This window comes from Terrapene carolina, unplaced genomic scaffold (genome assembly GCF_002925995.2).
Source record: "Terrapene carolina triunguis isolate 2854851 unplaced genomic scaffold, T_m_triunguis-2.0 Scaffold88, whole genome shotgun sequence".
In the NCBI taxonomy this organism is placed as follows: Eukaryota; Metazoa; Chordata; order Testudines; family Emydidae; genus Terrapene; species Terrapene triunguis.
In genome coordinates this window covers 36,684,982-36,711,676 of record NW_020664439.1, presented here as the reverse complement: position 1 = coordinate 36,711,676, position 26,695 = coordinate 36,684,982, and the positions used below count along the sequence as shown (strand labels likewise).

At 38.9% G+C, this 26,695-nt stretch overlaps 1 protein-coding gene across 1 annotated transcript in view; it reads right to left on the bottom strand.

The window, feature by feature from the left end:
- The window catches only part of FNDC3B (fibronectin type III domain containing 3B), a 390,987-nt gene that overhangs the window by 50,668 nt on the left and 313,624 nt on the right, over positions 1-26,695 (bottom strand). Inside the window, exons 18-23 of the mRNA XM_026650044.2 lie at positions 25,731-25,836; positions 23,300-23,472; positions 21,782-21,895; positions 19,836-19,985; positions 14,941-15,221; positions 166-378 (exon numbers count right to left, since the gene is read on the bottom strand). Coding sequence (XP_026505829.1) covers positions 166-378; positions 14,941-15,221; positions 19,836-19,985; positions 21,782-21,895; positions 23,300-23,472; positions 25,731-25,836 — 1,037 coding nt within the window. The remainder of the gene's footprint in view (positions 1-165; positions 379-14,940; positions 15,222-19,835; positions 19,986-21,781; positions 21,896-23,299; positions 23,473-25,730; positions 25,837-26,695) is intronic.

Sequence of the window (26,695 nt, the reverse complement as noted above, 5' to 3'; positions counted from 1 at the left end):
TACCGGTATTGAATCCACATGAAAACAACAATTTTCACATGCCTATAGGTATAAGATAATAAGAAAAACAGCAAAATTCCTTACTGTGATTCATTCACATAAATACCTTATGATGATTCAATCGTTTGCCATGAACATTTAAGAACAGAAACATGCACCTCTTACCTTTTGTTTTTGTCCTCTAGCTGCAAGATATATACCATGTCATCGATAGCATGCAGTTTGGAGTTGCTGTCTCCCCATTTCAACTTTAGGCTCTGAGGGCCTGCTGCAGCACACTCTAACCGAGGAGGTAAGGGTGGTAAGGGCCTGGTTTTTGCCGTAATGAAGTGGCTAAATGGTCCAGCTCCAATTTCATTGACAGCCTGGATCCTGATCCTAAAATAAACAACAAAAATAAAGCAGGTTTAAGTAATGTGCTTTCAGAAAGCACTTTATCTAAAAAGCCTCAAAGGACAAAGCTGTTCTTGGCCTTCAGAGTGAAATCTGGTATAGCATCAATTCAATTGCTCATATGTCCACTCCCAATAGTCTATATCTTGTCTTGGCAAAGTGAAGGGCTCTTTAACCTACCCACTCTTTCCTGCTCTATCACGATCTTCTTTACATCATAGCAGCAGCAGTGAAGACAATGAGCAATGAACAGAAAGGCTAGATGTGCTATACTCTCCAGCTTAATTTCATGGCCTTAGGGCCACATTGCAATACCCTTACTCACACAGAACAGTACCTACGCAATCAGCTGTCCAACTATAGTTCATGCAGTCCCATTGACAATAAGGCACTTCTCACCGTGAATAAGAGCATCCCAATCTACTTAGCTATTCATTTTTGTTACCAATTTAGGGTCATCCTTACTCATGGTGAGTAGTTAGTCACTACGCTAATAGTAACATTTCTTCAGTGGGCTCCTTGCAAAGAGAGAGACTATTCAGTGTGGCTAGTGTGGCAGAATCGGTGATTGTGAAACATGCAATATTGAGACTGAGGTCCTCTTTTTAGTCACAAACACGAACAGCCTGGCGAATTGTTGGGAAGGTTACTACAAATCTATCATCAGACGGTAACACCTTTTGTCAATACAGGCCGTGGCCAGATTTGAACCACCAGCTAAGTGGTGAGTGGCTCGACACCGTGGTCCCAAGACACTGTATTATTCTAATGGATATAGCTCTTCCCACAAAGGGAGTTTTGAAAACTGGCATAATCATATCAGAGACCCCAGAATCTGTTTCTCATACTCTGAAAACTACTAAGATTAAGATTTTTCAAACTAAGTGCCAAGAAAAATGTTAGTAGTATGTAGACAGATTATGGGTGTAACTTCCAATATTACATGCCCCCTTTGAATTTTGTATGCTTAAATATTCATGGTTAAAGATTTATTTAAGAACCAGTCAAGAACCTGGCTCATGGTCTCATTTACCAACAGGGCCGCCCAGAGGATTCAGGGGCAAAGCAATTTTGGGGGCCCCTTCAATAAAAAAAAGTTGCAATACTATAGAATACTATATTCTCGTGGGGGTCCCTGCGGGGCCCAGGGCGTGGGGCAAATTGCCCCCCTGGCTTCCCCCTGTGGGCAGCCCTGTTTACCAATGGACAAAAGCTTACTGAGCCATCTGAATCAAAATAAGTGACACTTGGGAGTAAGAGGAAGACAAATCAGCTATATAGTCATACGGTTTTCTTCTGGGAATGTTCTAGTGACTGGGTTAGGCTTCTGAACCCTATTGTTCCACCAGAGTAATGGCTCCTGGCTTCTATTACCATTTCAATCATTTGCTTCTCTGTGCCTTGGTTTAATAATTTCTGCAATGGGGATAAAATTTTCTCCTTTGACTGCAATATGTGAAAGTTCATGTTTGGAAATCCTTGAACTATATACTATATAAGCAGTAATACTGGCACAGACAAGCCAGATGTTTGCTTCAAAAATCTGTTAACGTCAAAGCGGAAAGGAGAAAAACCTACTGGGCAAACTAAATAATTATGATTTTACTAAGAATGTCCTAGTTTGGATGGCTGGACAGATGCCACCTGCTTTGGAAATGCTATGCACAGCAGTCTAATGTTCTCATGGGAAAAGATTCTTGACAGGAGATGTTGCTTCTTCTGAGAACTACAAGCCACCAAGAAGCCAGTAACTACCAGCAGAAAAACAGTCATTCACAACATTGCCTGTGCCTACTATAAGGGAAGAAGCAGCTATATGGGATCTTTCCATTTGACACAGCCACATACTTAGATTAAAGGACATGGAAAAAATGTAGTATTAAAACTTCAAAGGATTTCTTTGCTTTAGAAGGTTTATTTTCTCTCTTTCATTATAAAATGCAAGAGGGAAATCATATTCAATCAATGTAGGGAAAAAATCATTAACAAATACATCAGTAAAGAGAAAGTCTTGTCTGCAGAGTATGCAGATGCAATACCTCCACACACGTAACATATTGCATTAATGCAGTGATTTATACAAGGGGCAGAGCATTGCTGTACTGCCCTTGAGAAGCCTGAGAGGGAGTGTATGATTTAGGGAGTCATGCTCTCTCTCCTACTCTGCCTACTATTCCAGGGAGGAAGTAAACTGTGAAAGAATACCCATCTCAGCGTATGCTCCCCAGCACACTAGTGTCCCAGGGCGCACTGGTGACTCCAGCCAGCTCCTCTCCTGTTACTGCCCACCTTTGTGAGAGGCAGATGGAGTGGCTCTGCAGAGTTCACTTGCCCCTGTGCACAGGAAACAGTAGATTAAGGGGGCACCTTATGCCTCCTCTACTACCTGGAGCTGCCATGCGGGAAGGGCCCTGCTCAAGTTCAAAATGCTTTTGCTTTGGAAAAAACTCCCACACAAATCCTCACAATGCTCCCTGAGGCAAGTATTAACATCTCCATTTTACAGAGGGCAATTCAGACACAAACGGGTAAATGACTTGACAAAGGTCACGAGGTCACAAAAGGAGCCAAAGCAGAGCTAAGATTAGAACTCAGTACTTCCTGGCTCTCTGAGCTGTGCTTTATCCACTGTCTCTTCCTTGACAGTCTTGTGCTTTTCCATAAACACTTTGGTTTTAATATTCTAATTCTGTACTTGGAAGAAAAGCCTACTGAGCAGCTAGCTTTGGCTGGAAGAATTTATTTCAAATACTTATTCCTACTAAAGAACTAATAGTCTGTCCCTCTTTCCATATACCCACATAACGTGCACTGACTTCAGTAGAAGTTATGCACATTCTTAAGGGTAGCATAGACTTTTTAAATGAATATTATAAAGTATACTGAAAATGTTGAAATGCACCATTCTCCCATGCGGCATTGAAAGTAGAATTACTCAGAGATAAAAATAACATGTTTGACTGTAAAAAGAGATCACTTTCTGCCCTCAGAACGCTGGAACGCTCATTGGCCTCATCCAGATTTGTGTGTGTTCTGTACAGGTCAGGCCTCAGAGCCTTTTCCTATACAGTACAATATTTCTTGGAGGTGGCAGTGTGTTTAGAGATCAAGTATTCGGAATTCACTTTCATCTTTATTGCCTCTCACTTGATTGTTCTAAATTAGAACTAACTGTTGCATGCTCTTTATTTTGCTGTCTTCCTTTCCTGTTTTTAACTCTGTCCTGTGCTGAAATAAATGTTCCATTTTGTAAACCTCTAAGGGGAGGTCAAGAGAGAAGCCAGGAAGATGTACCAGAAGAATGTTGGTTTCCAAATCACGTTGGTCATTCACTGCTTTAAAAATGCGTGGTTTCTGATTGTTATGTTGCTTTTTAAGATGCATTTCTTTAAAAGTCGCTTTTTTGAATGCTCTAATTTCAACTTAAGACAATTTAGTATTAGGAAGTGAAAAAGTGTAGATGTCATTTTATTTCCATTTCTTTCCACCCTATTTTCTGGACTACAGTTTAAATTAAGAGGCCACATACTGTATACTAGATCTTTACATTTAAAGTCCTATATCACAGAAACAGCATGGTTTATTGAATGGACTGAACATTGAACTAAGAACCAGGAATTCATAATACTATTTCCAGTTCTGTCACTAATTTGCCTTTGATGAGTTATTTTTCCTCTCAGCATTTAGTTGCTCTGCAAAATGGGTATGATACTACTTACCTACCATACAACAGTGTTTTGAGGATTAGTCAGATAAAGTTAAAGTTTTCAATGTGCTAAGTAGTAGTAGCATTATAGTGATCGTCAAGATTTCTTACAGACCAAACCAGTGCAAGTAAGGAGTGTTTCTTTATTTCTAAAGATTCTGATCTCTGTTACACGAGTGTAAATCAGAAATAACTCTATTGAAGAGAATGGAATTACACTAATTTAAAACCTTGGAGATCAGAACCAGGCCTTAAAGTTTAAAACTCAATTTCATTTTCGCAAGCTACTTTCATAGATTCACAAATAGCGTTCTGCATTTGATGATGCAATGGAGGTAACTAACAAATACAAAAACTATGGTATGATTAAGACAAAGCAGGTCAAAAAAGCTAAAGAAAAAGAAAAAAGAAGCATAGACATTGAAACAGACTGACTACTTTACTGGTATTATGAGAAGCATAATTAATGCAGACTTTTTTCTTACTTCACATTGTACGCTCATTATTTCAGCTTCAAAAGTCATCGTATTAACACATAATGGCTTTCCAAGGTGAAAATAGGTGGAAATAATTTTCAGTTTTCAATAGGAAGCTGAGAATTCATCATCTAGTAATGACATATGGACAGTGATACGTGACTAAATTAAGAAATATCAGCTTTTTGCAGGGAGTTTAAAGCAATGAATTCATAAACAGAGGTTCCATTACTTTTACATTTTGCAGTAAATAAACCAAACCTCAACCAAAACAAACCACCTGTCCCCAAATCATTTAAGCTTCAACCATTTCTCCATGACAGTATCACATTTTGAAGAAAGAATTATGAGATCATTGGCAATTTCATTTAAATGTTATCTTGTATTTCTTAAACCTATTTTTAAAGGATGGAGGTGTGTGCATGTATGTTGTATATACACAGATATATATACTCCTGAACCAGGAAAATTAGAAGGCTGGTGAAAACTGCAGTCAGCCTCAAATCAAAATAAAAGGCATCTTCCCAAACGTATGCCTCGGAAAAGCAACAACTGGTGGGTTGTTTGAGTCTACCAGATTACAACTTGCCAGGCAAGTCCTCACTGAGGCTATCACTTGTAAGTCTTTGCCAAGTTGCTACTGTCAGTGTAATGCTGGGCATATGGGGGTGTGTGTATATCCATCTGTTAATACAGCTGTATACAATGGGCCAGACTGCACTGGCCTTCATGTGGGTGCATATGAGGAAGTGAGACTCAAGGAATATTTACACTCCCTCTCTCTTTTTCTCTGTGGTACTGTTATTTATTATTTGTATTAAGGTAGCGCCTAGAGGCTAAGACCACATTGTGGAAGGCACTGTACAAGCACTTAACTACAGTAAGCAAATAACTCATTTTTCAGTTTGGTGGCCGAACTGAAAAATCCCACACCAATTTGGTTAGTTTTGGTTTTTCCCTGATAAAAAAAACAAATAGAAAAACATTTACTCAGGTCAAACGAAAGGGTTAAAATGTCGACATTTTAAAAACAACATTTCATTTAGAAACAGTTCATTTAAAAAAATGTAAAAACAAAATGTTTTAACATTTCTACTTTTTTTTTCTGCTGAAACGATTTGCTAAATTAGAACCAAATTTGTGAATAGTTTTGGAGTCCTGAAAAATGCATTTTTTCAGTAAAATTTCTATTCACTGAAAAAATTTCACCCAGCTCTACATATAACAAAGCTGGCCCAAACAATCATTATAAACATCTATATATGCACACAATTTATTTTTATTTAAGACTTTACATTGAAATATTTCTGTTAAAAACCATTCATAAAGTCACTCTTACCCAGCCTTCAATAGTGATTTCTAAGGTAAGCTTAAAAATGCTGAAGCAATGGAGGGTTTTTTAGGGCAACTTTCAAATGAACCAAGCATAATTTTAAAACAAATACTTGGAAAATGGAAATAGTAAATTTGGGGGACATGACCTAATGCTTCTAGTCTTGGCATCAGACCTCTCTATCACTTGTATCCATTTTTGTATTTTTCCACTGGCTCTTTTAAACATTAGATTCAGAAAACATCATTTTTCAGACCAGGCAAATTTAGAAACTCTTATAGGACCTTCAATAACCGATCATATTTTAAAATATTCTTGACCCCGGAAAATAAACACTCTGAAAAGGATGCTATTTTCGGTTTGGTAATGGAATAATTTGTACAGTATTCCATTTGCAAGCTGAAAAATCACTTCTGAAGCATTCTTAAGCAGCCTGACATGAGAAGAGTTTGATATACAAGTTCTCATAAAATTAATGCAATTTACCCATTCTTGTGAAAAGCAATGTCTAATAGCTAGGATAGCAAATATAAACTAGAAAGGAGAAAGATCAGCGTGAAAAATAGGATTGATGACTAATACTATAGCCTAGATTAAGCTGAATTAAATATTTTGTGATAGAATAAGACATTATTTCTAGTTTGACAGTGGTACCTGTCAGCTCTGTGATCTTGGGGAACCAGGGCGCAGTACCCAGCCTGTCTGACTCACAAAAGACTTCCCCCTCCACCCCCCAGCCTCTGCTTGAACCAAAACCGATCAAAAGAAAGACGTACAAAAAGCAATGAAAAGGCAGTGGGAGATGCACCTAAACCCCTGGGATAAGGATGATAGTATTAAGGAAACTCCCCTAGCCTCATTTGCATCGAAGATGGGATAAGGAGGCATCTCCATTAGCATACAGAACAGAGAACAGAGATTCCAAGGCAAGGACCGCAGGGAACTCTGGGACCAGAAAAGCAGGGAAGCACTGCATGATGGGGGATCTCTGTTCCAGATGTTAATGAATCCACACCTGCACACACCCATCTGAGTAGTTATCAGACCAATTCTAGTAATAAATCCTTTATTGTGAGCTCCCTCCAAGGAATACCGCCCAAAGCCAGGAATGATCAGCTCCCATTGTCTAGTCTGAACAAAACAACTTTGGTATACTCCCTTGTCCCATAAACAAATCTAATGTTCTCCCTTGAACCATAGTTGTTTCTCTACAAAAACCCCTACCCATGCTCAAGTAAGTGTTCTGATGCCTGGATCCAAAATCTGCATCAGTTCCACTGGGACTTCATCTTCTCCTGACTGATCGTGCTGGGGGCTCTGCCTGTATCCAGCACTCTGGACCCTCAGCTACCACCACTGCCTGGAAACCCCGATCCATTCAAGCTTCATGGAGTGGTGAGAACCTAGCTCTCTCTCTCTAGATATAGCCTTCTGACCCTGACTTGTGTGATCAGTTATAGTTTTGTAAACCTGACTTTTATAATCAAATTTAAGTTAGATTTAATATTATAAGTGTTTTGTTTGTTTGGCTCCCCTATGGTTATTACCTGGCAATAAATAAAACTTTCATGACTAAGCTAGTTGCTTCTCTCTCTCTCCCCCTCATGGGTTTTTTTTTTGGTTTCCTCATTCGCTCTGCAGCAAGGCTCCTCTGACCTAAGCTAAAAGATCCCTGCAATGCCCAAAAATCCTGTGGGGTTTGCTCATCAAGTGGGTTACTACCAGAACAATTGTAACGTGAAAGTGGGGATAGAGACATGCTGAACCTGGGACAGATGAGAGTGGCAGATTGAAAGTGCTGCTCGACCCAGCCTGCTCAGGCGTGCTCTATTCCGGTGCGGTGCCCATGGCATATGAGGGTGACAGCTTGGAGATGCTGCTCGACCCAGCCTACTTGAGTCCAGGGACATATAAGGGGTCACCTTGGGAGCGCTGATTAACCCGGTCCTCTCAGAGGCGCTCTGTTAATGTGTGTTTGTGTGTGTTCGTCTGATTCTGGGGCTGGAAGACCCCAGCCCTGGGGAACCTAGGTCCTGCAGGTTAGCTCCATTGGGAGGGAACTTGCAGCAGGGAGAAGTAGAGCTCCGTATGAGAACACAAGTGACACAAGCAGTACATTGATACAAGTACAGAACCACCCCCCACCCCCGGAAGAGTAACACTAATAAATGATAAATTAGGGATAATTAAAAAGGGGATAGAGAATAAGACTGAGAATATATTATTGCCCTTATATAAATCGATGGTACGCCCACATCTCGAATACTGCGTACAGATGTGGTCTCCTCATCTCAAAAAAGATATACTGGCACTAGAAAAGGTTCAGAGAAGGGCAACTAAAATGATTAGGGGTTTGGAATGGGTCCCATATGAGGAGAGATTAAAGAGGCTAGGACTCTTCAGCTTGGAAAAGAGGAGACTAAGGGGGGATATGATAGAGGTATATAAAATCATGAGTGATGTGGAGAAAGTGGATAAGGAAAAGTTATTTACTTATTCCCATAATAAAAGAACTAGGGGTCACCAAATGAATTTAATAGGCAGCAGGTTTAAAACAAATACAAGGAAGTTCTTCTTCACGCAGCGCACAGTCAACTTGTGGAACTCCTTACCTGAGGAGGTTGTGAAGGCTAGGACTATAACAGCGTTTAAAAGAGAACTGGATAAATTCATGGTGGTTAAGTCCATTAATGGCTATTAGCCAGGATGGGTAAGGAATGGTGTCCCTAGCCTCTGTTTGTCAGAGGATGGAGATGGATGGCAGGAGAGAGATCACTTGATCATTGCCTGTTAGGTTCACTCCCTCTGGGGCACCTGGCATTGGCCACTGTCGGTAGACAGGATACTGGGCTAGATGGACCTTTGGTCTGACCCGGTACGGCCATTCTTATGTTCTTATATGTAAATGAGCATATCCCAAAGTAATGGGCAATGCTGGTAACAACAGTGACTAACCTGATCCTTCAGTCCTTAAGAAGGCAAAACTGCATTATTAGACTCAAAATTCTATTTTATCTAAGGTATTAATATGGCCCCCATTGCCTTAGTATCTAAGCACAACACCATATTTAATGCGTTTATCCCCACAACATTCCTGTGAGGCCCCTTATTCCCATTTTACAGCTGGGAAACTGAGGCACAGAATGATTAAGTGACTTTGACAAGGTGACAGAGGAAAGTCTGTAATGGAGGTGTACTTGAACCCAGATCTCCCAAGCTAACACCGGACCATCCTTCCTCCCTACGAGCCTGCTTTGGAGCTTTGAAATGAATGGGGAGGCTTTATAATTATTTTAGCTGGCGTAGCATGAAGTCTGCAGTCCTTCTTACTCAGGCAAAACTCCATCATCTTAAAAAGGAAGAAAGAAGCATAATCTATTCAGGACTTTTAATGGTTAAATACACACACAAAAATTTATAAACATTTGTGAGCTCTGGAACATTGAGCCCAATTTTACAGGTCCTTATTGGGTAAAACTTCTATTGGTAGTTCAAGGTCAGCTGGACTGAGCCCTTTGCTACAAAACACACAAATCTCAATCCTCAGAGATATTTTCATATGCATTTCTGTTTTCATTCAGAAAGGTCTTTCCCGTGACATGGTTTACAAATCGCAACTGCTATGTTTTTATTTATATAGATGCTAATAAGCCAAATTTAAAATAAGTTATCCTATTAAAAGAAATACTCAGTAAACAAGTCTGCTAAATTGCTTGGGGGTGTGAAGGGGACAGGAGGGAGGGAGGAAGGGAGGAATCACAACAGTACAGCATGGTTAATGAGGAAAAATAGAAAGACAAAACATAGGAACAAAGTGTACCTAACAGAAAAATAAAAAATACTGTTAATTGCTGAATTTTTGGGGAGAAAGTTTTTCACAATTTTCAGCTGGAATACCATGGGCTATTTATTCACTTACAGTCTTATCAAATCATACAAAAAACAATTAAAGGAAGTTTTGACAGAAATAACATCTTTATTTGATAAAAATACTGTTGCAATATGTAATCTCAATTTTTGTAATTGTACTTCAAAAATATACAAGGAGCTGTACTGCACTAAACGCTCAGAGAAAGTCTAGTAAAGAAACCAAACCATTGGACTTGATGCAGAAATTATGGGTGGAATTCTATGGCCTATGTTATACAAGAGGTCAGAACAGAAGAGTTTATTAACTTTTACTTAATAAAAAGTAAGGGTCCCCTTCTGCAAACCTTTACGTGCTCACGTACTTTATATCTCCTCTGCAGTCAATGAGATTATTCGTGCATAGTATAAATTAACTGTGTGAGTAAAGATATGCAGGATCAGGCCCTAAATTTGAGGATGAAGATATTTACTTTTTTATTATTACTGTGAATATATATATATATATATATACACACACACACACACACAAACACACAGAGTGATATACATATATACACACAGAGGTGACTTGATTGTGATCTATTCTGTAAGTACCTACGCTGGGAGATTTCAAAATAGGTTTCTTTAATAGCACACAGCCACATAAAATCTAATGACTGGAAGTTGAAGCTAGACAAATTCAAATGGGAAATAAGATGCAACTGAGGGTAATTAATCACTCATGTACCAAGGAATGTGTGTGGCGTATTTTCCATCATTTGAAATCGTTAAATCAAGATTGGCTGTCTCTAAAAGATATGACCTAGCTCAACGAGAAGTTATGGGCTTGATGCAGAAATTACTGGGTGAATTTCTATAGCCTGTGTTATTCAGCAATAATCATAACAGTCCCTTCTGGAATGAATATATATAAGTCTAAGCAACAAAGGCAAGATCTCAATAACACATAATAGAGAATTAAAAAAAAATGCCACTTCTTTAGGTTCAGGGCCTAATTTTGAGAGATAAGGAATATTTCCTTTGAGGTACTGCATATTCTCAACACTTTGCAGGATCAAACTTGACTGGAAGACAATGTGCTCAACTCTACAATCAATCCCATTTCCTTTTTTAAAATGAAAGCTTAGATACTGGAAAACAACAATATTGGGAGAAAAACTATTTTCAAAGAATCCACAATTTTTTTTGTGCCTAAAGATTTAGGGTTTTCTTTGTTAAACCTTAACCAGGCTTTTATTTTTGCTTATGTCAGCAATTATTTCTATTTATCATTTATATCACTTTGAAGTCCAAGTTCCTAATTGCCCTCATTAAATGGCTTAACTATGAGTGCAAAGATGATCAAGGCAATTATTTGTGCCTGCAAAAATGAAGGTCAGCATATGAAATTTTGCTCTAACACTTTAGTACTAATTAACTGAAATGACTGTTTCCATTTTTGTTACAGAAAAGCAGATCCTGGGAGTTGCATTTTGATATTACATATTTTTCCTTTCTAAAGAGCACAAAAATAAGCACATAATATACAACAAGAGCATCTGAAGCATTCCATTTTATGCCCTTGTTCAGTGACAATGTCAAACTGTGTCATGTTAATTTTAAACAGTCCATTAGTGTGCAGAGTAATCTTGAAATGCACATAGTTGACCATTGGCTTATATAATAAGCCAACAGCATGAACCCTTTCAACAAGCCCATAAACTGGGCTGGAGCCTTATGACAAACAATTTCCCTTAGTTACAAAGAGCAGCACTGAAGAAGAACACTTCAGCATGTATGGATTTTGCTAGCTACGAGTGAACTCAGAAGCAGTTGAAGCAGACATTAGTATTAAAAAGATGGTGGGCAACCCATTTTGCTAGATCAGTACAATCTTTGTACCAGACAAAGCTGAACCTCCCAAAGTTCTCTGGGGCAGGCAGGTAGAGTTAAACTGCAGCTAGTCACATGACCAATTTGACTACCAACCAAACATATCCAAAGCATCTAAATTTTGGGACATATTTACAGATCTTTAAGTGGAAGAATTTGTCACACATCCTCTCAGATGATCTTCATGCTGTTTACAATGAAGTGATTTGCATATCTAAGGGTTTTATTTTATTTAAACTATTTTTATACTATCAGCTCAGTGTGCAGACTTACTTGGTAAACTACTGCTGTGCAAAATACGTATTTTTCCAATTTTGGTTCTCATTAACTAGAGGTTTGCTTTGAGATTCTGGCTTCAAACAAACCCAAAACCTCGTAGTGAAATGTGACTGAAACCACAGAGTTTTGACTAGTTTTGCTGACTTTAAACTCACACCAGGCTTGTCAAGAGATTTGATAATCTCCAAGGTCTTGCTTAATGTTTGGGTTTGGAAAGAAACCTAATGCCAGGTAGCTTTCACTTGCTTTCATTGCACAAAAATAAATAAATAATTAAATAAAAAATTAAAATATATGGAGATATACCTATCTCATAGAACTGGAAGGGACCCTGAAAGGTCATTGAGTCCAGCCCCCTGCCTTCACTAGCAGGACCATGTACTTATTTTACCCTAGAACCCTAAGTGACCCCCTCAAGGATTGAACACTCAACCCTGGGTTTAGCAGGCCAATACTCAAACCACTGGGCTATCCCTTCCCCTTTGTTCCCCCCACAAATTTCACACAGCTTTACTATAGCCCTATATATCATGAAATAATACTACTTCCAATTCAGAGCAGCTCAAAGGGATTTGCAAATAGCAATTAATTAAACCTAACAACCTTCTTATGTTATGCATAGGTAATATGATGATTGGCGCCCTAAAAATATCATAGATAGACTGGATATACACAGATAGTGTGTGTGCGCGCGCGTGTCTGAGAACACAGATGACAAAAACAAAGAAGGAAAGGGTTAACAAAAATCCACTAACAATTATTTTAAAAGTTTCTTTCTTCAGAGCTATTTTTATTAGCACAATACTACAAACTATGGTCAATGCTGTATGAGCTGCTCCTGCAACTTCGCTTTGGCCCTTTGCTTTCCAAGACAGCTGAGGTATGGTATTTTCTGAAAAGTACAAGATGCCCTGCCATGTATTTTTGCTTCCTGACTCAACACTTACTTCTTGTTGTTCTCATCATACCATTTTTAGAAGCTTGGTCCCACAGCAATCATTGTGACCAGTTAAATAGTTAATGTTTATGGTTTCACTTTTTCATTCAGATCAGAGACAATCAGACTCCTAGGCTAAAATCACATAATTTAATATGGCGCCTTATGAAAAGTAAAGAAGTTAGAATGTAAACTAAGATTCAGGGCATAAATCATAGTATGACCTCAATATAATCCTCCTGCTCAGAGGGAGCCAGAACAAGAGTTTCAGAGAAAGAACTCCTGTATGATTATGAAGAGGAACCTAAAGCTTATCTCAACTTTTAGTTCTGATCTCTTTTTCCAGGCTTTGGAGATCAGGACACCTACCTAACAGCAGCTATAGAAGAACAAAACATGAGCTAAAAAAAAGAATCAGAATTTTTAGATGCCCCAGTTTCTGTGACCCAGTTACTAATATTAATGAAAAGTGCTGGCTGATTGTATCGAGTCACTTGGTGCTGATCAAAGCCTTTTATTTGGTTTTAGGTGCTCCTGCATCTGCTCTCACATATAATAAGGAGAAAACAAGATGTTCCAGACCAACTAAGGGCAGCACTTAAAAAAAATTAAGTAGCAGCTCACAAGACGGACAAAGGTTATATGTCCTGCCTTGTTTTACATTTCCACAGCCTGGTAGAAAGCTAGATGCTACTATACCATTCTCAGTGCTATTGTGTTAAAATTTGAAAAAGAGTGGCGCATTCTAGCTAGGCTACACAATGCTTGCATGATTATTCATGAAAAATGACTGAGAGTCTGTACTGTGTCTAATTTCTTCAACTGTACAATCAGATTTTTCTGTATTACATATCTATTAGAATAACTGTTTTTTTCAAAAAGATCTTCCTTGACATGATCAATTCCACTGTGTATTACTATTCATCTGCTTGTCACTGTTTAAGATGATTTAAATTCTAGCAGCAATTAGAAAGACATCATGAAAAGCATGAAAATCAGATTAGTTCAAAGAATGAATACACATTTGGAGAAGCCATTTTAGAATAAAATTTAGAATTTGAGTTGAGCCAATCATTTTTAATCCCAAATTTCATCCTCTTTAGTTATTTTTTTCATATTAAAGAGATGGCAAATATATCTACTCAAAAGAACATACATTAAATCACCATTTTAAACAGTACGCAACTTATTCACCATATAAGAAAATTACTATAGTTAATACCTATAACCACTTAACAGAATATTATTGATTAGAATCTGAAAAATGATACATTGCAATGAACACAGCACTATGTTAGTTAGAAGCGTTTATCATTTCCGATTTCTGGAATGTACATTTGTCAACTGCTCTTGGGACAGTCTCTTTAGAGGACTGAGCTTTCCCCTAACTGGTCTCCCCTCTACTCATCTCAAATTAGCCCAGTCCATCAATTTAGACTCCTTTTAGATTATCAGCCCTTAAATTCCAGGGCTTGTAGTCTTCCTTTGTCTCCCTGTCAGTTTCTTAGAGGCAGGCTGCCACAGGGCACTTGCCCCTCCTCTAGCCCAGGCCTTTCTGCCTCCCCATCTCTCTGTTTTTCCTTTATTGCTACACGTTTTCCTTATTGGTCCCAGCTGAGGGTGGATGCCTCCATGACTGGACGTTCTGGCAGCTGTGCTAGGGGCTGGTGAGCCTGGTTGCCTGTAAGCCAGGAAGATCCTCCTCTCCCTTCTGCCTGTGTTCAATATGGGGTTTGTAAACCTCATTAGATTATTATGAATTTTATCTGTCTTGGTCTTGCTATTTGCTTCATAGATTAACTAATATGGTTTCCAAACACATAAGACAAAAAACAAGGACAAAGCACATAGAGACAAAAGAAGATAGAAAAAGGTGAACAAAGAGAACGTCTTCAAACCTGAACTACTCCAATTCACTCCATAAAGACATCATTACACTTTCGCTAGATGTTTAAGGATAGTGACTTTTTTCTTTGATATATTCTATAAAGATTCCCCATATCGAGTTAATCTGTGTGATATCAACATGAGTTTTCATTACTGTACTGAGAAATGGAAGGATGATGACACTCACCGGTATGAGGTTTCTGGAAGCAGATCATCAATAACATAAGTTGTAACGTTACTAACTGGAATGCTAATGTCGCCAAGGTCAATGTTGTAAGAAGTAATCTCAGACCCATTATTGCACGGTTCTTCCCAGTTTAAAACAAGGCACACAGAGGGTGATATCTGATAGGCATCCATATGCTCATCCTCCAGTACAGAGAGAGTACACACTGCATCAGGTACTGATGCTGGAGTCCTGCAGGTTACTAGATCGCTGTAGGGTCCAGCTCCTGCCTGGTTTATAGCCTGTGGAACAAAATAATGTTTTTAGAGCAACACACATTTCATTTCACAAGGCAATCAAATAAACTTAGACCAATGTACCTTGCAGTCTGCATCACCTTAATAATGCATCACTTAATAATTAATGCTATTTATCTACATGAGAACAATTAGTATCTTTCTCTATTACTCAGAGGTGTCATTCATATAGTCTGAAGTATCTTTAAAGAATATATATAATTTCCCTGCATAACCATAACCATTTTAATCAAATTTAACAGTAACCAATTCATCAGCAGGAATCTTTTTGTGAGAGAAAATGTCACACATGTATCATGTTGTCAGTGATGACCATTCTTGTCTAACAAATAGGCTACTCTTGTCTTTTAGAACCACAGAATCATAGAAATGCAGGGCTGGAAGAAGGGACCTCGAGAGGTCATCAAGTCAAATCCTTTGCAATGATGGAGGACCAAGTAAACCTAGACCATCCCTGACAGGTGTCTGTCTACCCTATTCTTAAAAACTGCCAGTAGGCTGGTGTTAGACTTGCTGTGGCTTAGGGCCAAAGCCCAAGCCCGAGGACTTCAGCCATTGGTGGCATGAGCTCAGGGTTACAGGCCCCCTGCCTAGGGTGACCAGATGTCCCGATTTTATAGTGACAGTCCCAATTTTTGGGTCTTTTTCTTATATAGGCTCCTATTACCCCCCACCCCCGGTCCCGATTTTTCACACTTGCTGTCTGCTCACCCTACCCCCGCCTAGAGCTGAAGCCCTTGGGCTATGGCTTTGGCCCCCTAACTGGGGTGGTAGGGCTTGAGCTTTGGCTCTGGCCCCCCTGCCCATGGCAGTTTCAGGCCTTCGGTCCCCACTCCTGGGCTCATGTAGTAATTTTTGTTGTCAGAAAGGGGTCGTGGTGCAATGAAGTTTGAGAACCCTATTACCCTTTACGTGCTTACTAACTGATTATTTAATATTTTGTTCCAGTATTTTTAAGATATCAAAATTAAAGCTGACTGGTCTACAATTCCACAAGTACTCTTTGTTTCCCTTTTTAAAGACAGGTACTATATTTGCACCATTATATTCACCTGTCCTCCATGATCTTTTGAAGATAATTGCTAATGGTTCCGAGATTGCTTCGGCTAGTTCTTGAAGTGCCCTAGAATGAATTTCAAACTCTGCCGACTTGAATACACCTAACTTATCTAAATATTCTTTAACCCTTTCTTTCCTTATTTCAGCTTCCCCATTTTTGTTAATATTAATTGTGTTGAATTGTAACCATTAACCTTTTTTAAGATCAGCCCTTCTAAGCCCTTTGCTATCAAAATCCCCATTACTCTATGGTCACATCGGCAGGGTCAGATGTTCTGCTTACTCAGGTAGATCTCTCTTCGACTTCAGTGTGCATTTGGCCTGCTTAAGAGCTGCTACAGTGGGTCCTAATTTAGAAAGTTAATTGCAAATTTCATACTAAAATAATTCTCATGAAAATAAAACATTACCTTAGGATGGTCTATGTTTTTTTCTAAGATCACACGTATAAACAACAACTAAAGCACACACACAGCTGTTAATTTTTTCCATGAGAAAATAGAGCAACCGCTATATTTAACTCCTCGGCCAAATTCAGTGACACCAGTGGAAATCTAGCCCAATGTTTCTACCTTTGAAGTACCATCCATTAATCATCCGCCTTTGTTATTTCAACATTTCCATTTGTATACTGTATCACTTATACCGTTACAAAATATTCTAGTAAAATTGATAAAAACAGATTAATAAAACTGTGATACTTCATTACTATGGCAATGAATTAGCTAGGGTTCATATGTATTATTGCGCTCTACTGATTGGAATCAGAACTGTTACGTGTTACAGTGCAAAGAATCCAGACAGAAAATTTGTGATAGCACAGGTCATGAAGGAGTTCTTCTACCAAAAATCTGTGCAGAGGCATAGTCTTTGAACAGGTGGCTTTGAGTCTCCATGACAACTCTCACCAAACACCTTGCTATGTCCATGGTAGAGTGGGGCAAGCAAACCCCACCTTCTCCAACAGAAGAGTAAAGATCTGCAGATTTGGGCTTTGCAGTGTCTTAAGTGGGAGTAACATGGGCAAAGGACCAACAGAAATGTGTTTTCTCCCCTACATTTTGCTGTATCTGAATAATGTTGTTTACTATGCATGGGATAAATAGAAAACTTCATTCTGTTTTTCTATTAGATGTTTTGTTCAGCTGGTGTACTGAAGGAAGAGATGATTAAGCTGCATTTGTTAGCCTTTAAAACCCCTTAAAAACAAATCCTGCTCCAGGGATATCTTTTATCTAGTGAAGCGCTCCTATAGATGCTAAAGCGAGCCTCATTTTGTGGTCTGTCAATGATATTATGTGTCTCGCCTGTAAACCAGTGTTTGGCAATCTGTATCTTGCTCTAAGCAATTTGTTTTAGTGGTGCTTATAACTGTTTTATTGGACAACCTCATCAAAGTAATTGATGGGTATTTAATTCTCGTTTGCTTACCAGATGTTTCCTCCTCCTTCCCCTGCCCCTGCTCCCCCAGTAAATGGCACAATGTTTCCCTGGGTGGAGGGCATGAGTGTTTTGGGGAATTTTCACTAATGCTACTAATTTTTTTTTTTTTTTAAATTTAAACAAAAGACAAACTGGCCTCCCTCCAGTCATTTATACCTGATTCTCTCCATTATTAGATTTGTATGGATTGAGATAATGATGTGTGTTTGTTAGAAGAAAGAGTAACACGGGTTACACAAAATTCTTTATATATTAGAGTGAAAAATTAAGTTTTCCTGTTAATGTCTCTAATAGTCACACAGGAAAGAATGGTTTGTATTTTTGCCCTTTATACTTTTATTTATTATTTTAAAACACATATCCAAAGCAAATCTCCATTAATTATTTAACACTTCTCGTTTGCCCGTATCTCATAATTCTACTCTCAACCCTGTTACTGTTTAATGCTCTAATGCATTTTGAAATACACTTTGTAAGACAGATACTACACTCTACAGTACGGTACTACAGTAAGGGCCAGCTTGGCAGGCTGAGGCCCTCTAGAATTCTACTGCATGGATTCCTGATAGGCTTTAATAATAAAATGTATCTGTGTTATTATATATTTTTCTTATCTTCTGACTATGGATTAAACTGTGCTTGAGGTGTTAAAATCTGTGTTAGACATTAGTGTAGTGGAACATTTCTCTGGTGGATAATTTAAAATAAATGTACACTCCCCATCCAAAAATACCATACAGTTGGCGGTTTCCATTTTTTAACACTAAAAAAATGTTAAAGTTTCCCATTCACCACGAAACTGGTATCACAGTGTCCTCCAAGCTCAATGAAGTCTAAATGCCAATTTAGACGACAGAAAACAAAAAGCTTTCCTTCTCGGGCATATGGGATGTGCTTTCTGGCTTCCAGTTCCACTCCTCTCACATAGGTTCTTTCAAATAGTTTCCCAAACTAATGACCATACAAGGTGTAGGTCCTGTGACAATGAAGTCAGAAGAATACAACAGACCATGAGTGAGGATGGGCTGTGGGGCTCTATTTGAGGCTCTTTGGCTTTGAATCAGCTGCTGAAGAATTAGAGAGAATCTTACGGGACACTTGACTTGAAAGAGTTCAAAAAGAAAAGAAAAGGAATGCTTGACTGAGGGCTTGTGGCCTTCGATCAAAGAGATGAACCCTGGGTGGTCCAAGCTAAAAGATTTTCCAGGGAAACAGTTTTCCACCCTTTGCCAGCTGGGTTGGTATATGAATTCTTGGTTGGATTTACTGCCGGTGTTCTGCCTTTGCACATAAATAAACCTTGTGGAGGAGTCTCCAGAGCTGTGCAGGCTTGTGTACAGAATTTTGCCTCACTCTTTTTTGCTAAATCTCTTCTATTTTTTTTCAGGGGACTTGAGAGGAGAAGAATCCAGTTTCATCATAGGATTTATATTTTAATTTGGTTGCTTTTTATTGAAAAAAATGGGAGAAGCGTAAATATCAAAGAGAAGAAGATCAATACAGACAAGGTTCAATGATATAAATTCAAGAGATGAGGTGGTGAAGATGGCGAGTACATTATATTGCCAGCTGCAACTTCCCATGTGCATAGGAATCTTATCAGCTACTCAGATGGTTTGCTTAACTTAATAAATGAAACAGATGTTGGAGATTACTATATAAGTTACGGGAATCTTTAACATCCATTTGGGAGGTAATGTCGTTTACATACCATTTCCAAGCTTGAGCCAACTCACAATTTGGGATTATTTTTTTTAAAGTTTAAAACATGATATTTCTATTTTAGTGCAAGAGCGTCACTACCTGAGCCTGCTGTTTGTCAACAGTATTGTTCATTGAAATTAAAGCATGTGATGAACAGGAGCAATTTTCCGAGTCTAAAAGTTCTATTAACTCCCTCTGTTCATCAATTTGAGTTGTTTAGAATCTACATCGTTTGATTATGCAGCTACACGATTTAGGAGAAAGGTATATTTCTTCTGATTGACGAAGTACCTCATTTTAAAGCAGTTAATGATGACAATAAAAATCCAGTGGAAGTAAATTGTGCTTATATCTTAGATTATGATCTATACAAAATATAATAAGCTTCTGTACCTGTAATCTACAGCAGTAAGGTGCTGCTGCTGACAATTCACTAATTTCAAAACAGGTATCTGTGCCATTATACACGAGTTCCAGAGATTCCTCATCTTCTCCCCACTCTAATCTGTATTCAGAGATGTCAGCACCAGAGCATTCAGGACTCTGCAAAACAAATCTTTGTATTTAGTAGTTCAGTTTAAAGCTGGAGGCCTATCTCATCACGTTTGACTGGTTAAGGAGAAGAATGCTTAAAAATGAGTTCATAATGAGAAACCACGATCACTGCAAATGGACACATTCTGAATTAGTGCCCTAGAATAGGTTACCAAAATGCGGCCAGTTTAACAGAACTGTGCCAACTCTATCTGCTTGAAAGAAACTAAGATCTGGTAGACACTGGGAACTTACATCAGCATAGCTATGTCTCTCAGGGGTGTGAGATGTAACTAAGCCTTTCTCACCCCAGTGTAGACAGCGGTAGGTTGATGGAAGAATTTTTCCAACAGCCTAGCTACTGCCTCTTGGGGAGATGGATTACCTACACCAATGGGAGAACATCTCCTGTCGGTGCTGGTAGTGTTTAGACTACACTGAAGTGCTATAGTGGTGCAGCTGCAGCTGTGCCCTTGTAGAGTTTTAAGTGTAGACAAGTCCTAATTCACAGAAGTGAGGACATTTACACAGAAGGCACTGTAGGATTTAATTTCCATCAGGACTTTCACAATAAAAACTTCTCCCCACTCGGCTGACTGGGTAGCAGCACAGCCTTGAACCATACAGAAAAGTTTGCTTCTAGACCGGGATTAGTGGTCTCAGTGAACCTGGGGGAGAGTCATGGCTAAATGATGTACTCAAGTCATTGAGAAATGAACAATTATATTTCCCAGAAAATCATACGAACCAGAAACTACTGTTTCCAGTATGGAGAGAGGCCTGTAGCACTAGGTGCCCAGTGAAAGCCAGCCATCAAGCTGATAGGCCAGGTACAGGACAGTAGAGTCAGAGAAGCTAACACAGCTAAGGATGAAGGTGAAGTTTAAGCAGTGTGGCCCTTGATGCGACACACACTTCAGTATCACAATATTATAAAAGTATCAGAGGGGTAGCCGTGTTAGTCTGAATCTGAAGAAGTGAGGTTCTTACCCATGAAAGCTTATGCTCCCAATACTTCTGTTAGTCTTAAAGGTGCCACAGGACCCTCTGTTGCTTTTTACAATATTATAAAAGACGTTTTGCCTTTCATGCGTCCAAGTGAGCAGCAGGCTCTCTTCCTTGGGGACCCTCAGGACAACCTGATTACACACTAGACTCTATATATGTCGGAAAGAGTCCCCAGTTACTGGGGGGGGGGGGGGGGGGGGGGGGGAAGATATGAAAAAAACCCACGTAACTCACAGAGGAAGTCGATAGCAGAGTTGGGAAATGAACTCACATCTCCTGAGTCCCAAACTAGTGCCTTATTCACAAGATCATCTTTCATCTCTTGTTCTAATGGTTTAATGTGGTTTTGATATGAAACCAGGTGACACCTGACTATTTTGGGAGAGTTGCTTTGACATAGCAAATCTCTCAGAGTTTGTTTGATATCAAGGACTCTAGCCTCACATAAAATGTAGCTGAATAGTTGACTTCATGATTCCAGTTCAGAAGCCAGTCAGTGTATTGGATTCAACATGCTAAAATCCTGGAGAGATCATTCTTTACCGACCTATGACCTATATTGAGATGAAGTGATAGGAGATCCCCGTGTCTCCATTCTCAAGCCCCTAATAAACCTGGATGACTCAAGATCAACTCTAAAAAAGAAAAGCAGGGAAGATTATTGTCTGTATGTACAAGAGTATTTTTGAGTGGGCTGAGATTGTGAACTGCTCTTGAATTAGCTTTCAAGTACTGATGATCACATTAGTTTAGACAAGAAAGATAGAAATCACACATACAAAGAGTGTTTGTCTTACCTCCCAGCTTACAAGTACACATGTGTCAGACACAAAGGAAAGGAAAGGTGCTTGGCACTGGCCGGGTGGTCCTGCTGCCGTGGTGACTTCTGTAGCTTCAGAATATGGCCCATACTAGGAAGGGGTGGAAAAAAATATTACACATATGCACGCACAAAGGGGTTTCATAGGCTGTACATAGAAATATTCTTAATGTAACAAATTTTCTTGAAGACAGATTAGGCCTCTAATGTACAGCTTATCTTGACATGCTTCACTTCACCTCACTGGTGTGTTTAGAAGTAGCCTTGCTTAATGAGAATATATGGTTTGCCTAAAACACCGTCAGTCCAAAGCTATTTCATGGGAAATGGCTTTCTCTTAGCTTTTATGTCAGTCAGAACAGTTAGCAAATCAGACTTTGATATATACACACAATTAATTAATACATAAGAAAGAAATTGATATCTTATCAATTTGCAGGTACTGTTTATTTTTCAAATACCTAAACTAATTTTGGCAGTTTTCCCCCATGATCTGCATTATTTAAAAGCTTTACGTTATTAAGAACTGAGTAACTGTCAGCAGGGACCCTGCTGTTGAAGCATACAAATCTTTAGAAACCTAATAGATTTCTTGGGAGCAATCTAATAGCAGATTAAGCAATGCATTAGACTACTTGTTCCCACTGAGGATACATTTTCAAAATGCTGGGAACGATGCTCAGACAAAAGAAGACAGGGCCCAATCCAACATTGAAGTCAACTGGAATTCTTCTGTTGATTTCAGTGGACATAGGATCAGGCTTTTAATTCCTAATGGGATTAGATAAGTAGGTTTTACGAGGAATCTGAAAAAATATACGTACCCTATGTTAAATTAAAGCACATTAAAAACTATTAATGAACAAAACAAGTTTTCCCTACTTGTCCAAAGACTTTCTTGAAATTACTCAATTATAGGGTTACCAGATAGCAACTGTGAAAAAACGGGACAAGGGGTGGAGGGTAATAGGCGCCTATATAAGAAAAAGTCCCCGAAAATGGTACTGTCCCTTTAAAAACGGGACATCTGGTCACCCTACTCAAGTATCATTTGCCTCTATAAAGATAAATATCTTTTTTGTTGTTGTTAAAGATGTGTGGACCAATATATCTCTTCAGTACGGTTCTAACACACTTTAAATGGTAGACCAGTTTAGCTGAACCTATGTTTAAACAGAGATGCCATTCTCAACTTTGCTTTAAAGGGCCACTCTGGATGGGGCGCTCTGAGTCTCAATGTACTGCCTTCTCCCTGAGTTTCTCCAACTCTTTCATTTCATTCTCCACTTTTCTCCTTTCCCAGATACCTTCTTTTCTCTCAACTTTTTTCCTTTCCCACATTCCCCTTTCCCTTTCATCTTTCCGCTCACCAGCAATAGCTGAACTAGTGTATTCACTGCGAGGATAACTGCTCTCCCATATACATGTTAAGAAACGTTTTGAAAAAAAACCCTCTTCTGGCATCCTTCTTAATGCACAGAACATTAAACCTTACCCCTCCGTCATTCAAAGCTCTCACTCTGAACCAATATGTTGTTCCAGGAAGAAGGTTGCTGACCGTGCACTCTAGATCAGGGCCATGATACACCTCAGAAATAACCTCTTCTGGTTCTGTCATTTCCACACTGTACTCTGAGACTTGACAACCACTTTCTGACATAGGGACATCTAGAAAGAATCAGTATAATTTATTTATTGTTGATATAAAGTCACAGGTGTACATGATGATTATCATACATTGATTCACCTTGTACCACAAATACGTACCACCTCTAATGATTTTGCCTCTTTGATAAGTGTTCCACACCCAGACATATGTAAGTGGGATCACTCGTGCATCAAGTTATTCATGTCTTAAACTATTTATAGGATCAGACCCGCAGCTAGCAATAGCTATGGGTCCCATGTTGTAAAGCTCTGCTACTCTAATACTACAAGTAGGCCCATTTATGTCAATGGACTCTACTGGTAGCAAGCACAACCCCCATGGTATACTACTGCACATTGGGGGCTGATATCTGCTCTTCCTTTAATTGCAAAGCCATAAAACATCAAAACATAAGACTGGTAATACTGAGTCAGATCAAAGGTCCATCTAGCCCAGTATCCTGTCTTCTGACAGTGCCCAATGCCAGGTGCTTCAAAGGGAATGAACAGGACAGGCAATCATCATGTAATCCAGCCCCTGTCGCCCATTCCCAGCTTCTGGAAAACAATGAAACAGTAACTGTACCCTCCTTCAATACAAGGTATAATTACACTAATATTGCTAAATGAAAACATAAGCGTATGGTGATTTTTTAAAGTAACCTTAAAATAAGGAAATATATCGTAAAAAGCTCAGTGGGGCTAATTTTGCTGTCAATACACACAGTATTGTGCAGACCAATAATGGAATGGACTCATTGGCTCTTAAATAATTATAATACATAGCTCTTACATAATGCTTTTTATCCATCGATCTTGAAGTGCTTTAGTAAAGGTAAGTCAGTATCATTATCCCCATTTTACAGACGGGGAAGAAGGCTCAGTCCTGCATTCTCTGAGCAATTCAAAAGCCTTGGCGGAATCAACGGGGATTTGGGGTGTGCAAGGATCACCTGGACAGTCGATAAGCTTCATTATTTTAACAGCCCACTGATATCGTGGGCTTTATTTTGGCTACTCATCTCCTTTGAATGGCTTTTCAGAAAATATACAATTATCTGCCACTCCAGCTACCCAATGCTGAGCTCTGCAAAGTGGTGCTCAGCCACAAAGTACTGTTTGCTACAAACTAACGTGAGACCTGGAACATGAGTGCAACTTAGACTTCATGCTGGACCTGAGATACATTTGTCAAATGGAAATGGTGTTGAGACAGACTATCTGAGTGTAATAGTGTCTCAGGCCTGGTCTACACTGGGGGTGAGGAGGCGTGGGGGGTGTCGATCTAAGCTACGCAACTTCAGCTATGTGAATAATGTAGCTGAAGTCGACATACTTAGATCTACTTACCGTGGTGTCTTCCCTGCGGTAGGTCGACTGCTGACGCTCCCCCATTGACTCTGCCTACGCTTCTCGCTCCGGTGCAGTACCGGAGTCAACGAGAGAGTGCTCGGCGGTCGATTTTTCATGTCTTCACTAGACGTGATAAATCGACCCCTGCTGGATTGATCGCTCCGGAGGTAAGTGTGGACATGCCCTTAGACACTTCTAACATATAATTTAACAGCGGGCTGTGACCTTCTAAAATGCCACAATTACTATTTCATTCTCACTGAACAGGCAAGGAGCTGCTTTTTATAGAACTATGCTGGTCACGTCAACTTAGTATATTCATTTTATTGCACCTTTGCCTTAATAAAAACTTTAAAATAAAAATGCACCTAATATTTTCAATGTGTTCTGGCTCTGTATAAATTATTGTGTGAAATTCTGAGTGAAACAGTAGAACATTGTGGCTAGGAGCGCAGTGAAATAAAATGGATCTCAAGTGATGTGATATTTTTGTAATGAAAGGCCAATGGTCAGAAACTGTTACAGGCCCTGATCATATAGTACTGACATAGGCATAACTCCCCATTGACTTCAGTGGGAACAGACTGCAGTATCAGACCCAAAGGAAAAAATAAAGACAACTAATTTCCAAGAGCCTGATACAAAGCACACTGAAGTCAATGAAAAGTCTCTCACTGACTTAACTGGACTTTGAATCATGACCTAAAACGTATTGTTTCGTCTACTGCAATTTGACACAAACCAAGTAATAAAAATCAGAATGCGAAATCTTATATGTATTTTAAATTTATAGCAACTTACTTAGTCTTTAGATCTTGAGAGTAAATTTATTCTTTAAATGGTGGCTGAAGTTTTGGTCCAGATAAATAGTTTCAAACCAGGTTTCTGCCTGAAAACTAGAATGGCTGCAAGTACTAATCACTTACCCCACTGTAGCTGAACTTCTTTGTGTTTTGGTTTTCCCAACATTCTTGGTGGCCGACAGTGACCCGGTGCAACACTAAGCGTACGGACGGGTAAACTTTCAGAACACTGGAAAAGAATATGACCTAAGATTAGTAATTCTGCTGAAAACACATCTACGAACCGGGGACAATGATGTGAGTCATGATCTTCACAACAAAGACATTTCTAAAAAAATACTATTTTGCCAGACAAAAAAGAAACAGTAAGAAAAATGTAGGATCAGAGACTATCAAGTGGTTAGTTAATATTTCATTAATATGAGCACTGACACATTTTTATTAGCATCATTCATATACTGTTTTCACTAGTATTCGTGAATATTTTAGTAAAGGATTTTTTAATTTTTAACTGTATTTCCCATGACTCTCAAGAATACTGTGTACAAATGAGCTCTCAAGAATACCAGGTACTAAAAGGCTCTTTAATACAGCAGAGGAAGGCATAAGAAGAACCAATAATTGGAAGCTGAAGTTAGACAAATTCAAATGAGAAATCAGGCTTTTTTTTTTTTTTTAAACTGATGGTGATTAACTATTGCAACAAACTACCAAGTGAAGAGGTGCATTTTCCCTCTCTTGATGTCTTCAAATCAAGACTGGATGTCTTTCTGAAAGATATACTTTAGCCTAACACAACTTATGCTTTAGTCAAGCATAACAGAGGGTAATTGTGTGAACAATTAATGGCCTGTGATATACAGAAGGTCAGATTAGATGATCTAATAGACCCTTCTGGCCATAAAATTAAAATATGATTTTTTCATGATAGGACAATGTCAGTAACAGCCGCGAGAACTTCTTTTTGATAACATTCAGTTCAAAAATGCTATTTTCCTTTTCGCCCTATACTTCCCATGGTTGATCCCTGAAAAAGCACTTCTTCTTAGGTATACTATGCACCCCGATGGTGTCCTCAAACCTAAGGG